Source organism: Denticeps clupeoides, chromosome 6, assembly GCF_900700375.1.
Source record: "Denticeps clupeoides chromosome 6, fDenClu1.1, whole genome shotgun sequence".
NCBI classification, from domain to species: Eukaryota; Metazoa; Chordata; class Actinopteri; order Clupeiformes; family Denticipitidae; genus Denticeps; species Denticeps clupeoides.
Window position 1 is genome coordinate 13,920,542 of NC_041712.1, and position 16,041 is coordinate 13,936,582.

At 43.3% G+C, this 16,041-nt stretch overlaps 1 protein-coding gene across 1 annotated transcript in view; it reads right to left on the reverse strand.

The window, feature by feature from the left end:
• The window catches only part of chm (CHM Rab escort protein), a 28,381-nt gene extending 14,023 nt beyond the window's left edge, over nucleotides 1-14,358 (reverse strand). Inside the window, exons 1-9 of the mRNA XM_028983749.1 lie at nucleotides 14,290-14,358; nucleotides 9,151-9,217; nucleotides 8,880-8,952; nucleotides 8,483-8,613; nucleotides 6,931-7,234; nucleotides 6,720-6,836; nucleotides 5,898-6,018; nucleotides 5,318-5,540; nucleotides 36-113 (exon numbers count right to left, since the gene is read on the reverse strand). Of these exons, the coding sequence (XP_028839582.1) occupies nucleotides 36-113; nucleotides 5,318-5,540; nucleotides 5,898-6,018; nucleotides 6,720-6,836; nucleotides 6,931-7,234; nucleotides 8,483-8,613; nucleotides 8,880-8,952; nucleotides 9,151-9,217; nucleotides 14,290-14,341 (1,166 nt within the window). The 5' untranslated portion in view covers nucleotides 14,342-14,358. The remainder of the gene's footprint in view (nucleotides 1-35; nucleotides 114-5,317; nucleotides 5,541-5,897; nucleotides 6,019-6,719; nucleotides 6,837-6,930; nucleotides 7,235-8,482; nucleotides 8,614-8,879; nucleotides 8,953-9,150; nucleotides 9,218-14,289) is intronic.
• Nucleotides 14,359-16,041: the final 1,683 nt, after the last annotated feature.

Genomic DNA, 16,041 nt, shown 5'->3' on the forward strand with positions numbered 1-16,041 from the left:
AGAGGCGTGTGGCTGCATTAAAACGAGAAACTCACTTGTTGGCCTCCTTGTCGATGACCAGACACCGGACTGAGTGGCGCAGGCAGTAGATACCTCCGAAAACAGCACACATCCTGCCAAAAAAAATAACACAGGCAAACAGGAGACTTCATCAGCAAGTGTGTTCAGTCAGCAAAAACACAGACGCTGACACCCATAACTGGCCCTGACAGCGTGACATTAACGGATAGAGGGACAATCACACCCTGTCTCCCTCCTGAAAACCCCAACAACAATACCTCCTTAATTAACTGACACCATAAAAATGCCAAACATGCGAGTGCCGCAAAGATCATTTCACACGGAGCTCCTCTCGTTTCGCCACCTCCTGCAGACTAAGGATGAGGGGCCTAATTGAGGATGAAGGCTTCGTGATCTCCGGGAGAAGTTATTATACTGAGTGAAATATTTAAGATGTCATACGCAATGTTTCGAGATATGGTGGAAGTTTTTCGTGCCATCACCTGGAGATCTTCAAGAAGGCCATTTTAGCACATTTTTGAACAGCTATGGGGTGTGAAACCGCGTTGTTTTTGGCAACAAAACATTTTGACAAAATTCCTTCATCAACAAATCTTTACTAAGATGTCTCTTTATTTTCATTGACGAAAACAAGACAAGACATTATTTCCTCTCATTTAAATCAAATTATTATTGTGCAGTATTTCTGTTTCCTGTGTCTCCCATCCAGTCGCACAAATGATGTCACCTCCTTCATGACATTTATTTAAACTTCATAAATCCTTGTGGGGGGGTTAGCAGAGGTTAACTAAAACTAGACTAAATGTGTCATGGATAATTCTGACTAAAATAAGACTACAATGCTCAGACATTTGGTTGGCTGAAACCTGACTAGACTAAAATAAGTGTGAACGTGACTAAGACTACTAAAAACTAAAACGACAACTTGAGGCAAGGGCTAGACTAAAACTAAAAATGAAGAACAACTGTAGTTTGAAAACATGCTGCGCATTGGTCCAACACATTTTTAAAGATAGGTGTAACCGAGATATTACTTTTTGTTGCTTTTAAAAAAACATCAATGGCCTTCTTAAATTCCTTTGGCAGCTATCAGATGGACCAATGTCAATCTAATGTAATGTCCTGTCTCTATATACAAAGCAAGTTTGAATAATGAATGATAAAATCAATAATCTGATGTGTGGAAATATTGATTAACAAAAAACTTCTTTAGTTAGTTCTTTTACGTTAAACAAGGAGCGTGGGGAGGTGGGCGCTGCGTGTTCAAGTGCTGGACTGACAGAGCTGATAACGAAGCTGCTGCTGGAGAGCAGAGGCTGGACGGTGATCAGGTCTGTGGAGGCAGATGGAGGAGTAGGGAAGGGAGGGAGGGAGGGAGGGAGGAAGCTCTCGCTACTCTCCCCACCCAGTCATGCACTTCTTAAAAGAGGTCTACCTAACCCTGCTCTCTTCAGATTAATTTTGAGACATGGCATCTCAATAAAGCGCCATCGAAAAAAACACTAGAGGCAATCATCCAGGCCGGCCTGTGTACGGCCAAAAAAAAAAAAAAATTCCCATCAAGACGCGTACAGGGGAAGCCCTTTGATGTCATTAACCCCGAGTGACAGACGTTTAAGCTGATATTACTCTAATTAACTGGACGCTGTCTGTAGCAATGATGGCATCGCAGGGCTGAGCGGGGGCCGGCGAACCGCGGCCATCTCTCGAGGTGCCCCTGTGCCGCCCCGACGACATCACTCGCCGCCACGCCTAAATTAACAGTTGTGAAAACGCGGTACCCCTCGCAGCCCCCCGCGCTCTTTTACGGCCCCTAAATGGCATTTCAGTTCCTATCAAGGCGGGAATCAGGGGACGTGATTTTTTAATACGGTGGCAAAACAATGGAGGCCATTAATAGCCCAACTCTGTGACAGCGGTGCTCACTGATGATTTATGAGTTTGTGTATAATTTGATTATGCTATTAATTCAACTGATTACAGCGGCAGCTAGCGTGGGGAAGGTCACATCCAAAATAAATCTTCCAGAACCCCCCCCCCCCCCCCCCCCCCTTTCACCAGCAGAACTCTCTCCTCCACCCAAACAACTGCTTCCAACTAGTTACTTTTGTAATTTTAAGGGTAATGTAACGAGGAAGGAAAATAAGCTGGAGGCAGTGCTGACTGCCGTCTCAGTCCGGGCAAAAATAAATGAGAAAAGTTCCGTATAAGGATGCATGGGTTTTTTTTTTTTCTTTCAGTTTATTCTAAACTGTTTTCATCAGAACATTAACAGGTTAAAACAGGCTTACACTCTGCGCTACATGCCAGCAAGTCTGCGATCTGTGGTATTCAGCACGCCAGCGCTCAGTACTGTCACTATAAGGCAGAGTGGCTGATGTAACAATGACATTTTAAATTTTTTTTTAATCTTTAAAACTTTAGCTGATAAGTTGAATCATTTTTCTGTTCTCTTGTTACACTGTGAAAACTGTTGAAATGTGCTTCAGAAATGAATTCAATAGACGGAGTGCTGGTCATTTTGCATGGTTGATGGGTGAAAAGCAATTAAAGCAATTAAACAAAAATGTATTGTTTTATTGGTCACTAATTCTGTTCAATACTTCACTTAAGCTTTTAGTACTTAGGATGACACAACATATATATATTTATGTAAACATTTCAATAGCAATTTGTTATCTGTGTAACCTTCACATTATTTAGATTTAGCTTTTTACAATAAAAAGAAAAGCTTTACATGTTACAATGCAGATTGTGTGTTCTTTTTTAAAGCCTTGTGATGAGCCTGTGTAAATCTACTGCAATGCTCTACATGTTGAAGTATTTAGAATAAAAGTGTGGTGATAGAGTAAAACCTGCAGCACTCCTACAATATCATTCCAAGAATAAGCTAATGACAACGCTATGTCAGAGCCGTCCTATAAACCTGGACAAAATGTCTCCTTCCACATTCTGGCAAACCTGAAGTTCCCATCATCTTTTGCACAGCAATAATGCTTCAACTGGTCAAAAGGTGCATCCACATTCTCATGCAAATTTTTATTTATGATTTGTTTTGTAGAGAAAGGGCACCCGACGCTACTGCAGGTCTTGCAGAGCACAGAGGAAAGGTAGAGTGTAGTGGGTGTCCATCGTAAATCCTCGCGCCGCCCTGGAGGTGCTAAACAAACAAAATTATCACGCTTACTTGTCAATTTCATTGCTGGCAAATTCAGCCGTAATCCGGGCAGCCGTGTGGTAGAGCGGGGGGCTAATGGCTGGACAATAATTAAAAGAAAACAAAGCTCCGCGCCGCCTGGCGTGGCCCGCTGCAGAAAATTAAATTCTGTTGGATCTGAATAAATTAGATGTTTATTGCTCCCGCAAAGAGGAGAGCTAGCGATGGAGGGGGGGGACGACGACGGAGGAGGAAATATGATCCGTGAACGAGTGCCGCAGAAAGACAATCATCTGCGCTAATTAATGCATTCCCCCATCCCCTCAATCTCTTTCCGTTTGACTGCTGTCTGATTGGACTAGAGCGACATGGCATGTAAATCAACAGCTCATAATGGCCAAATGTGGCGTTTTTCCCTGACGGAGGAGGTCGGTAAACAAATCACTGTGTTTCTTGGCCAAATGCTGTCATACAGCGGGTCACAGAAGGGTGCGAGCGTGTGAGAAAGAGAGCGAATGCGGGGAGACAAAGGGCTGGAGTCACAGTGCCCAAAGGTTATTTAGAAATTAAAACGAGCCTTTCCTGTCAAAACTTGAGGAATAACGCGGCCGAGCACAGCGCAGCCTTTCATCCCTTTATTAGCTGCGCTGCTCACTGATCTGTGAATAACCCGGGAGAGAACGGCCGTGCTATTGAGTTTGCGCCGCCATCCATCCATCCATCACCTGCGAGCAGGTATCAGCATGATGGATGGACCCGCCTCCCGCCGCCTCCCTCTCTCGCTTCTGACTTTTGTCTCTTCATCCCTCGCCGTTTCCCCCTCCGAGGTCCCTCTCCAATCATCTCTCGTTCTCCCTCATCACTTCATTCTTTTCTTCTGTCACTTATTCTCTTTATCTTGTGTTCTTGTCTTTCATTTCTAATAGCAAATTGTCAAAACCTTACACGCTTAACAAAAAGTGGAACAATTAAACAGTAATAAAAAAGGTTACTTTTGTATCTAAAATCTGAGGCGTACACCCAGCTGTTTTTTGCAAATGTGTTGATGGGGACTCATTAACCTGTTAATTATTTTGTGAAGAATCATCTTTTATGCATTTTTTTGGTTAATGGCGGCTTTTTTAGATTTCTGTGGTGTGGTTGATGGACAGTGTGCAGATGGGGTCAGGTTTCAGTGGCCTACCTTGCTTGTGTGGTTGTCAGCGGGGGTGATTAGTGGAAAAGAGCACAAATCAAAAATGCTAATGAAGACGTCCCAGCACAGAGAGGGGTCTAATTTGCATTCAAGAAACAGAAGCCAATTAAGACAACTATGAAAACCTCTGTGCAGGGCCAGGGTCTCAGACCCACGGGCTTACTCATGTGGTCTTTAAACATCTCATTTCACATTTATACATCAATCTTTAGCAGCTAAAAGGTAAAGGTCCCCTCAGTCAGATTGGGACATCAGTAACTATAGATTTCTTTGGAGGGGGTTGTAGCTGGGTAGAAGTGACTGGAACCCTTGTGGGAAATGCTCTCTGTTTCAGTGGCTCAGGGCGATTCGCTCCCCTAACGGGCCATTGGCAGCCTGGGGCAGGGAGGGATCCGTCTGTTCCTGAGGCAGGAGCTCTAAGTGGTGCAGGTTCACGGCTCAGCTCCCCGGGGCCGGAGAGAGCGCTAAAAGCAGCTGAACACCAGCACCATTCGTGCCCCCCTCACCCGTTCCCCCATCTGTGACGCTCCAACAGCCTCCCCACATTGGAACAACATGCGCTTGGGTGAGAAGTAATCGAGAAAAAAAATAGCCAATAACTCAGGCTGTGTTTAACGATTCTCATACAGTATCCATTAGATTGTTAAAAAGATTACTTTAAAACCTGCTACATTCCAGTCTGAGGACAAATTCTGATCAAAATAATACAAATGTACTGAAGACCACAACACACAATCCAACTACACATTACTTATTTTTGAATAACTTATTATTAATATTATGTTACATTAGATGACTGCCAACAAACAACACTGTTTGTTAAATAGCTTGTATCGTTCATTTGTTTGTCTTATGTGTTCATTAATTAATCGCTCCTATTTAAAAAATATATATATTTGAAGAGGCAGTATGTTATAATGTTTCTCATTATGCACATATCTCACCTGCAAAAGCATTGTGGGATCTCCCCCAGGCCATAGAGCGGAAACAGGAAGGGTGTGTTGCCATAGCGACCCAGGCATCGCAGGAAGTGTTGAGTCGCTCTCAGTCCATCCTCAGTAAGGGTCTCGCTGGACACCATGGCGATTGAGTGTATTATGAAATGCTGCAGGTTTTCAGTAAGCTTCTTGGTTTGCAGGAAGGCCCAAAATGTTTGCTCCGAGCACTCTGAGGAAGAGGAAACATCACAAAGGTCACTTGAACACACATAATGGTCTTACCAATTGAACACAGTGTAACAGTAGACTAAAACGTTGGAAAGTCCCTTTTGCATCATGTCATGTTTAAAAATTCGCACAAAACATGTATTTTCCATGACCACCTGTTCTAAGATTTAATATGACACATAATTAAAAAGTAGAAATTTTCCTAAAAAGATGAAAGTAGTTCTTGAACAGGAAGTCTGGATGTCGGTAAAGTGCATGGAAAGTAAATTACGCCTCTGTGAGCGGTCAGTAAAGAGAAGTAACAGGGAAATGAGTTGATATGGGGGGCAGCGGTGTGCTGAGTGAGGCGGGGTCATACCCTGGAACTCCTCTGGGTGCTGCTCAAAGTCCAGGCAAAACGTCAGGAACTTCATCAGCATTCGCTTCTCTACCATCGTCAGCTGCTTACTGCTGAACACGTCTGCCCGGGAACACGGAACCTGGACAGAGAGAAGACAGTATATATTAAAAATGGTGTGTTTGTGTGTGTGTGTGTGTGTGTGTGTGTGTGTGTGTGTGTCCCAGGCACAGTCCACTGATCAGGTCATGCATGGCACTCATAACCTTCACTAAAGAGATTTCCCTGAAACGCTCAAACATTAACAAATGGATTTTCATTTCAGTCACAAAAAGGCCGCACTGCATTTTCCATGCATTTTTATTTATTTATTTATTTGACAGAAAGGAACCTTGGTAATTGGACACATTAAGAAATGGGGAGGTTGGAGACCTTCGTGCTGTAATCACTTTATTCCAGTTCAGCATTTCAAAACTATGGATCAGGTTTTTATCAGTCAGCTGACATTTTGTAATACTAGACCGCATCGGGTGTGATGCACTGATGCCATATCTACTATAGGATCTTCTCACTTTTCAAAGCTCTCCAACACCACTTGGTGGGTTCTTCAGGTATTAGGGAAAGAAAGAAAAAAGCAATGGTGTAATAAGATAAATGCTTTCTTTACAAAACAATTCATAACTCTATTATACTCTTATATGTCTGCCCTAAATAATAAACTAGTCTGAAAAAGTCCAGTTTTATTGTATCTTGGGCCCTTTTAAGCCATAAGGTGAATTTTTACAATCAGTCCCCTTGGAGTAGGTGTGGTTTTGTGAGTCTGCATGCAAGCATTTGCCGTACCTGTTCCACCTTCCCATTGCGGTATGTAAGGATGCGGTTGACATTTTTGAACTCAGCATAGCGGCTGACGTTGGACTTGATGAGCAGGTCTACTAGAGCGCCTCGAGAGTACATGAGCTGGAAAGAACACAATAGTACATTGTTTTAAAAAATGACCACAGGTTCAAACCCTCCTTAAAGAAGTTTTTCTGTGTCTCAATAGAGAACCCACCTTTGACACAAGATCAATGTTGAACCTTCTGCCCTCCTTCAACAGTTTAGCATAGCTGATCTTCTTTTTCACATCCACTGTAGGCTCTGATTGGTTGTGATCTACTGGAGGCTCCTCCTCCTGTGGTGACTGACAGGCCTCATCTGTTTCTTTATCTTCAGGCCCTTCGTGACCCTGCTGCTCAAGTGCCTCATCCATGGTGGTGGTGATTTCCTTTGTGCCGTTCTCCTCTAGTTCATCTGACTGAGCGCTTGTGGGAGGTGCCACCTCTGACTTTTCCTCCTCTTCCTCATCATCCTCTTGGCTGCACAAGGATAATTTAGGAAAACAACCAACACCCCCTTAGTTACTCTTTAAATACATTTCATACTTAACAGTGTAACTATAGTATAACTAGGCATGACCTTATCCATATCTTCACTCAGAATTCTACACACAACACCCCATGACAACGTGGAAAACGTTTACTTGAGGTTTTGGCAAATGTATTGAAAAATAAATTCCGCCCATTCCTCTTTGCAGCACCTCACCATCAGGTTGGATGGGAAGCATCGGTGCACAGCCATTGTAAGATCTCCAGGATGTCTCTGTACATTGCTGCAATACATTGTACATTGCAAAAGTACATTGCAGGCTGTCATGTGCCTCATCTGGCAACTAAGGAGCGGCTTCCGTCTGGCCACTCTATCGTACAGGTCTGATTGGTGGATTGCTGCAGAGATGGTTGTCCTTCTAGAAGGTTCTCTTCTGTCCACAGAGGACCTCTGGAGCTCTGACAGAGTAACCATTGGGTTCTTGGTCGCCTCCCTGACTCCCTGATTGCTCAGTATAGGTGGATGGCCAGCTCTAGGAAGAGTCCTGGAGGTTTCGAATTTACGAATGATGGAGGCCACAGTGATCATTTGGGACCTTCAAAGCAGCAGAAAACTTTTGGTAACCTTCCCCAGATTTGTGCCTTGAGACAATCTTGTCTCAGAGGTCTACAGACATGTCCTTTGATTTCATACTTTTTTGTGCTCTGACATGAACGGTCAACTGTGGGACCTCATATAGACAGGTGTGTTAAGCTGCAGAAACATCTGAAGGATGATCAGGGGAAACAGGATGCAACTAAGCTCAATTTTGAGCTTCATGGCAAAGGCTGTGAATACTTATGTACATGTGCTTTCTCAGTGTTTGGGTGTTTCTTGGGTGGGGTTCGGTAGGGTTGGGGGTTGCAAACAAATGGTGCCCATGTCCCTGTCAGAAAAATCACTCAATGGGAAGGTAAAGAATAAGTGAAAATGCTGTAGTTAATATGGCAGGCAACAGATGCATGAGTGGTCAAAAAGTAACCACAGCTCTGTAATCATTATTTTGTTGTAGTGAAATGACATTGTAAATAGTCATGCAACATGTCATCTGACCCCACAGCAACTGCTCTTTGAACAGTCTTTAAAAAAATGCATTTTCACTGCACCAATATGCATTTGTTGCATAATGTGATAAAGCAAAGACTTGTTTAATAGAGATAGTCAACCTTAAGGTTACACCACTGGGGGCAGCACCTCACCTGACATAGCAGAAAATCTCTATATTGGAGATAAAGTTGTCAACGGTGTTGAGGGTTAGCGCCTCCTCTCCCTCCTCCAGCTTATCCCGCCACCCTGGCTCTGCCTCTGGGCTTGTGGCTTCCTGTTGAGCCTGCAGAGACAGAGCATCCACACACACATGCATGACACACACGTACGAGTCAACAAGCACTTATTTTACATTGCAGCTCCTCAGGTAAATTAAATAGGTGTAAAATAGGAGAATAATATACTATATATCCTTTCTTAAACTTAAAAGATAAAGGCATTTTGAACATGGATAAAGAGTGCCTGGTGTTCTCATTTAAATCCTCTCATTTAAAACTGAAACTACTGTTGAGCAAATTATTTCAACAGAGTGAGGTGCTGCACAATCACTTTGTATTCTTCAATCCAAGACAGCAACCCATTGAAAGTGAAGCTGGCCCAGTTTCCTGCATAGTAGTTCCTCCTAGACAAATTAAACAAGAACATGGAATTATGGAAACATGTTATATTAATCACATCCATTATCTAAGTGACAATCCAGATATTAAAAATCTATTTAAATCAGTAATTCTAGTAAGAACACACTGAACAAACTCTACATTCAACTCTAATTGCTAATGAATTGCTAAAAAACTTTAATGACCTTGTCAATGGAACTCACCGGTCCACATGAAGAACCCTCTGTCCGACTCGTGAGCAGGCCGCTGCCACAACCGACTCTGTGAGGCCTGATAAATGAGCAGAGACAGAGCGCATTGTTACTGAAGGCAATGGAAAACACTCCCTGCCACCCACTCCGTGTCATTCTGCCTGAATGAAACACATTATTCAATTTATGGAAGTACTTGCCTTTTAAATCCCATCCAGCACCATCGGCAAGCAATCCTACCATTTTTTTTTTTTTTTTTATTCCATTTTCATTATCAAATGGCAATTACCATTTGATTCGAGAGGTTTTTTTATCCATCCTAACAGAAAGGGAGGAAAGCTCCAATTGAAAGCACTTACACTTGAACCGTGATGACAGTACAGACCATACCCGCTGGATCCAGGATGGCAGCAAACTGATTATTTCAACACAGTGGCTACTTTTTTTTTTTTTTTTGTATGGTGTTACTCAAAATCATGTCATCAGGCTTGTACGAGTGCAAATGAATTCACACATCATTCTAAATTAATAATAAAATAAATGCATGGGACATGGAGAAGGCGAATGCTATTCTGCTAGGCTGAGCCCCATGCCTCAAAATGACAAATTTTTATATATAAATTCGAGTTCAGGCTGAATGTTTTTCTGATTGGCACACATATTTTTTTCCACAGCACTGTCTCAGGTTCTGAGCTTATTATAATGGGAATTTAACAATGATAGGAAATTTTGTCACCACAGCATAGAGAGGATTAAGGGTCGACGTTTAATTTGTAAAATGATCTGCTTTTCAGATAGCAGCCCTTTACATATAAATCCACCTTTTCATTAAGAGTGTTATATTTTTTACAGCTCACACATTATTTAAAGCAATTTTATCTTACATCCTAAAGTTTACTGCTGTGAAGACCTGCTGTAACCACCCAACAAACTTTATTACATTGTTGTTGACCCTGTTAAACTACAAAACTGAAAGTACAGAGAGAAATCAAAATCTATGGATTCATACCTAAATATATAATAAAATTAATAAACTGAACACCTACAAGGCCGACAGGGCTGATTCAGGAAACAACTCCATTAGGCCACTGACGCGTTTGCGCGCCCCCATCCTTCCATTAGCCCATCTGGCCTTGCTGTCACCTCATCTCAGACCACAGTGGAAAGGTGATTTATCCCCAAGGGTCCTCCCTCTCTACCTTCATGCCATGCCACCACCCTCATCAAGTCTGATTTCTTCAAGCACCAAAACAGCTAAGCTCCGTATTAAGAATATATTAGCAAAATGGATAGAAGGTGGCCGCTAATTGACATGTAAAAATGTAATTAACAATGAATGCTACCATACATTAGAGCATCTTGTAGTATCCACAGCTAAAATGCAGAACGTGTGGTGGAACCAGACAACAAAAGCCTTTGTCTCAGACAGTGCTTTAATAAAAAAAAAAAAAAAAAAAAAAAGATTCATTAGAAACTGACCCCTCCACCCAATGGGCTTTGTCTCAATAAACTACCTGGTGGGAGTCGTGCGATGCGATGGTCCCATATATCTGCCCAGACAATGCTGAAGATGTTTTTAAAAAGTGTAAATAACTCTGCAGCGCCATCTTTTAATGCCATTTGTCGTATCCAGTATTGATTTTTCCACATCATGTTTGCTAAAGACAAACATTACCTGCCATAAAGCAGTGAGCCACACAGACATGCTTGGCGATAAATAATAGATCGGGTCAGCAGGACTTTGATGACTGAGCAAAGCCTGAAATGCTTTCAGCAGGAATTGTATGAAATCATAAATCACTCTTCATTTCGGGGGAACATTCCGGAATGGATTCTATCTCTCCACCTTGAAAGTCATTTTGCACGTTATTTATAGACAAGGAGGAGAGGGCCTGCAACCGAGCGAGTGAGGCGGGGGGAGAGAGAGAGAGAGAGAGACCAAGCCCTCCACGGAACAGCATGGGAATGCACTTCAGGCTGCACTCATTTCTGTCACTCGCTGCCACACACAGGCCTGGCTTTCCTCTACATATCAGCTGTTGGCTTATAGAGAATCCTCGGCCTTAGAGGAACGTAATGACGGCACATCTGCAAAAAGACCATGAACGCCTTTTAAAGACTCCCGCAGAACACAACGAGCACTTTCCTTCAAAATTACCCCAGCAGAAAGAATAAATAAATAAATAAATAAATAAATAAATGGCCTTAAATTAATTGCTACCAAGCACGCTGGTCATTAAAGCGACTTTTATCAGCGCGTCGCGCGGAACAGATGATCGGGCCGTTGGAAGAAATTAAGCCAGGCGTGAGAGCAAACATAAATAGCCAGCGCTCCCCCTCCCCGACAAACTGATGGAGCAGAAAAGATCAGTCTTCATGCGGCGAAGTGCTGCCCATCGCGCCCTCGTACAGCACAATCACGGCAGCGCTAATGGACGCGATTCGACGCACCGCCACTAAAAGTCCCCGCCGAGATGGATAGTTACATTAACAGCAAAATACCCAAGTAGTTTTCTTTATCGCTCCTCCGTCAGGAGCCGGTCGGGGTGCTGTCCTTTTGCGGGATGGACAAATTGTGAATCCCGGTCACCGTCGTCCCCGTCGTGAAGGCTGGCAGCTGCCATGGACACGGCTATGTGGTCGGGTAACGCAGATTTCACTGAAGTGAATCTCTTAAAACTAAACACAAGATCATAACCCTTAACCTTTGCTGTTTACGGTCATCTTACTATCCATAATTTGGCATATGTTATTATTTTTGCAGGAAATAAAAAAAAAAAAAAAAAAAACACACTACAAATAATTGCTCACATAACAAAAACTATTTTTAAAAGTATGAAATTATATAAAAATAATTTGTGTTATACCACCTTTAGGTTATTGTGTGTGTGTGTAAAACATAGCCTATATATATATATATGTGTGTGTGTGTGTGTGTGTGTGTTTTCATTTAGGTTCAACACACACTTTTCTCAAAGATGGATCCATACATGGTGTGCATTTTAATCAAATTGAAATGTCACAGGGCATAAGCCAAAAACAGAAATGAGATGCACTGACAGTGAGAGGGACGGGGACTCGGCCCGTCCGTGGCCGGAGGTTGACCTCCCTCTCCCGAGACGCGGCAGGAATGAAGCACGTCACATTCTGCATACGATCGACCTGATTTGCTGCACCTTCAGTCATTTCTTCACGCCATTCGCCATCCTCCCCGACAGCGCGGCTCGGAGGCGGAGCCGGAGCGAGAAATCCATCTCAGCTAATCGTCATGGGAACCTTGGCTGTCCGGTGAGGAGTCGCAATATCCTCTATACTTTTGAGAGAAGATGAACACGGAACGACAGAAGGACTTGTGGTGGGTGAGGAACATATGGGTGGCATGCATAGGACGACCCGGTGCCAATCATCCAACCGCAGTCGACCGCCATGCGACCAGGTGTTTTAGGGCAGGTGAACGGAGCGTACCCATGATGCCGTCACTGTGTCAACACCCTGGGAAGTATTAGCCAACTCTGAGACTGACGGGGTGCAACAGACAGGAACACCCCCCCGACAACATATGGAGAAATGCCATCATGACATGGCCACCATATTCATAAACAACTGTTCCCTGTCCCCAGTCCTTGTTTGCACCATCATCCTGTGCTAACGTGGGCGGAGTCCCAGGTAGCTGGAACAAACACGGCTGTCTGAGCAACCTTGACACGGAAGAGCGGCTGAGCAGAAATAGTCCAGGTCAGGGGTGTGTCTGTGTCCCAGGCAGCCTGGGGAGCATCTGCTGTGTGTTTTAGGTTTTTTTGCATTTGCAGAACCAGAAGTGGGCCAGAGACATTCACTCGCAGGCCATCAATCACGGGGAGAGAACGTCCCTCTAAGCCACAGCAAAAACACGGCAGCCCCCCTCTCACCAGGCTGCAGAACAATGCCCTGCCCCAGGGAGGCGCTTTACCTGCCTTCGCTCTCTTCTGAGGTTGGGGAACCTTTCGCTGCTGAGAATCAGGTCAGCTCATCAAGGACAGATTTCTGCGTGTTACTCTCATAATGATGAATGTGAGTTTAATAAAAAAAAATTATAAAATTACATTTAAAAAAAGGAAATGATTAGCATACACACTGCTGGTGTGGGTCAGATGAACCACAAAATTAATTATACTTATTGTATCATATACGATATCATATCGTAGTTTTGACGCACCAAGTGAACACGTTCCGTTTCCACTCCTCTTTGAAAAGCAACAAAAGAAGATATGAACCAAACCACACCTTAATGAAGACTAACCCCTAATCCCATCAATTTGTGGTCCATGCCCAGGAATGCAGTACTTGTATTTTCAGTGTCTAGTTGACTCCTTTTCCAAGAAGAGACAATTACAAGATTGTGAGATTATAAGGGTTGGGCCGATAATGGATTCTTTTGCCATAACAACTCAATTCTTTCAATAACAACTATGATGCACTTTAATTTAGATTTAATTAATACTGTGAAAACAAGTGTTTTTTTTATCATTCCAGTTCTTGGATTCATGATTCATGTTTAAGATCAAATCCAAAACCAGTACAAAAAACCTGGCCCTGGACGCCTCACAGACAAGAATATCTTGATTGTACGATTGGTGCATGCATGAAATCAGTAGGATATTTAGGATGCCTGGCAAGCCATCACAGCCATTTGCCTTTAAAACACACACTGGACGTGTGGAAATTCTTAAGATAATGGTTTTGCTGCAAGCCCCAAATTACAAAACCCCTCAGTCACAGACACCCCAACGCGTCCCCAACGCAGGATCAGCACGAAGTAAAGGATGACATTTCTCTTTCTCTCTGTCACGTAGTCCAACAGAACCGTGACTATAAACCGTAAACGACCCGGAATCTCTGCGCAGACGGCCTCTAAATAATTCCCCTGCGTCCAGAGGCGGTGGTGGCCGCTTCCAGCCCTCAAAGCGGCACAAGACCCAGGCAAGCTGATATTTATTAGAAATATCGCACCGGAGTCTGTTCGTGGTGTTGACGCGCGATGCTCCACCCGAATGTCTCCGGCGCGGTTCGTCTCCTCGATTTCCGGTTCGGGTTAATAAAATCTCCACACATTGCCGGTGCTTTTATCTCGCGGAGAGTCTTAGGGCGACGCGGTCCGGCTCGGTTTCTTACCTGTACCAAGTATGACAACATCAAACTCGGACGGAAGGTTGTCGGCAGCCATCTTGAAAACGCGGTCATGTGATCTGGCGCGCTGACGTCACCGGCATGACGCGTTATTGATTAGTAAATAACGGGAACCTAAAAAAGAATCCATACGAGATAATGTGACGCTCATAAGATAATGTGACCCTGTCTTCCTAATATTTAGGATAAAAACAGTGCCAGATGTACATAGAGTAGTCACTGCATACTGCATTTTAAAAAGTTTGATATATTAAAACAATAATGTGTTGTTTAAAGGAAGAGCAGAAAGGCTTCTGTTGTCCTGATCAGAGATTTATGATTCTATTACAAATACATGAGTCCATTGTAAATGGCAATAATAAGAACTTTTCATAAAGATAAAGGTGCTTACTGAGAAAAAAGGACTAATTGATCAACATAACGTATGGTGAGACTGGGAACAACAAAATACAAAAAAGATTTATTCTAATGGATGAGGTAACTGGTAGCTCACAGGAAGGTAGAGGTCGAAGAAGTACTGTTGGAATAAAAAGTTTCGAAAAAAATCCAGGCTATTATGCAGTAAAAAATGAGACCACAACAACCTGTACATTTCAGCTTAAAAACAAATACAAAAAAAACCCATAAAAGTAAAAACACAATAAGCTGGTTGCATTAGGATGCACACCCTTAAACAAACACTCTTTAAATTTAATGCTGTACATTCATTCTTCTTGGGTCAGAGTCTATCAGCATGGCACATTTGGGGCAGTGGTTGGCCTAGCGGTAAGAAAAACAGACCGTATTCAGAAGGTTGCTGCTCAGGTGCCACTCGGGTGCCACCGAGGTCCCCCTGGGCATGGTACCGCCCCCTCTGTCTCTGTGCCAAACATAGCTTTTTGAATTATGACCAAAATATTAAATATTGGTCTCATCAGACCATAACACATTTATCACATGATTTTTGCCAATTTCATCCAGGCCTGGATGTCTTCTGTAACCCTATCCCCAGAGTCCATACTTACAACGGATATGGGAGATTCTCAGGTGCCGTTATCAGTAGTTACAGGGACAGTCCCTCCTGGAGACACTCGGGGTTCAGTGTCTTGCTCAGGGACACAATGCCAGTAAGTGGGGTTTGAACTGGTGAATCTGTGGTCTTCTGGTTTACCTGCTAGGCTACTACCACTCCAAAAACCTTTATAGTAGTCTCTAGACAGCCTCCCTGACCAATTTCAGTCTTTTTTTTTAATCAATCAATTTCAGAGGGTGGTCCAGTTGTTGACAATGTTGATGTTTTCCCATATTTTCTCTACTTTTGATGCCTGAAATGAATAATGAATAAATTACATGAAAATCCTACTCAGAAGTGAAGTTTTTAAAGTGAAGAGATTGTTACACGTGATACACAGCAGCACAGCACAAGCTGCTCACAGTGAAATTCGTCCTCTGCATTTATCCCATCACCCTGAGTGAGCAGTGGGCAGCCATGACAGGCTGCCCGGGGAGCAGTGTGTGGGGACGGTGCTTTGCTCAGTGGCACCTCAGTGGCACCTCAGGGCCACCTTGGCGGATCGGGATTTGAACCGGCAACCTCCTGATTACGGGGCCGCTTCCTTAACCACAAGGCCACCACTGCCCCAAAAGAACGTAGTCGGCAGGATATGGTTAATAGGAGTATCTTTAATTGGGTGTGTCCAAGAAGACTGAATGCTGCAGTTCAATTAAAAATATCTTCAACAAAGTATTACTTTATGT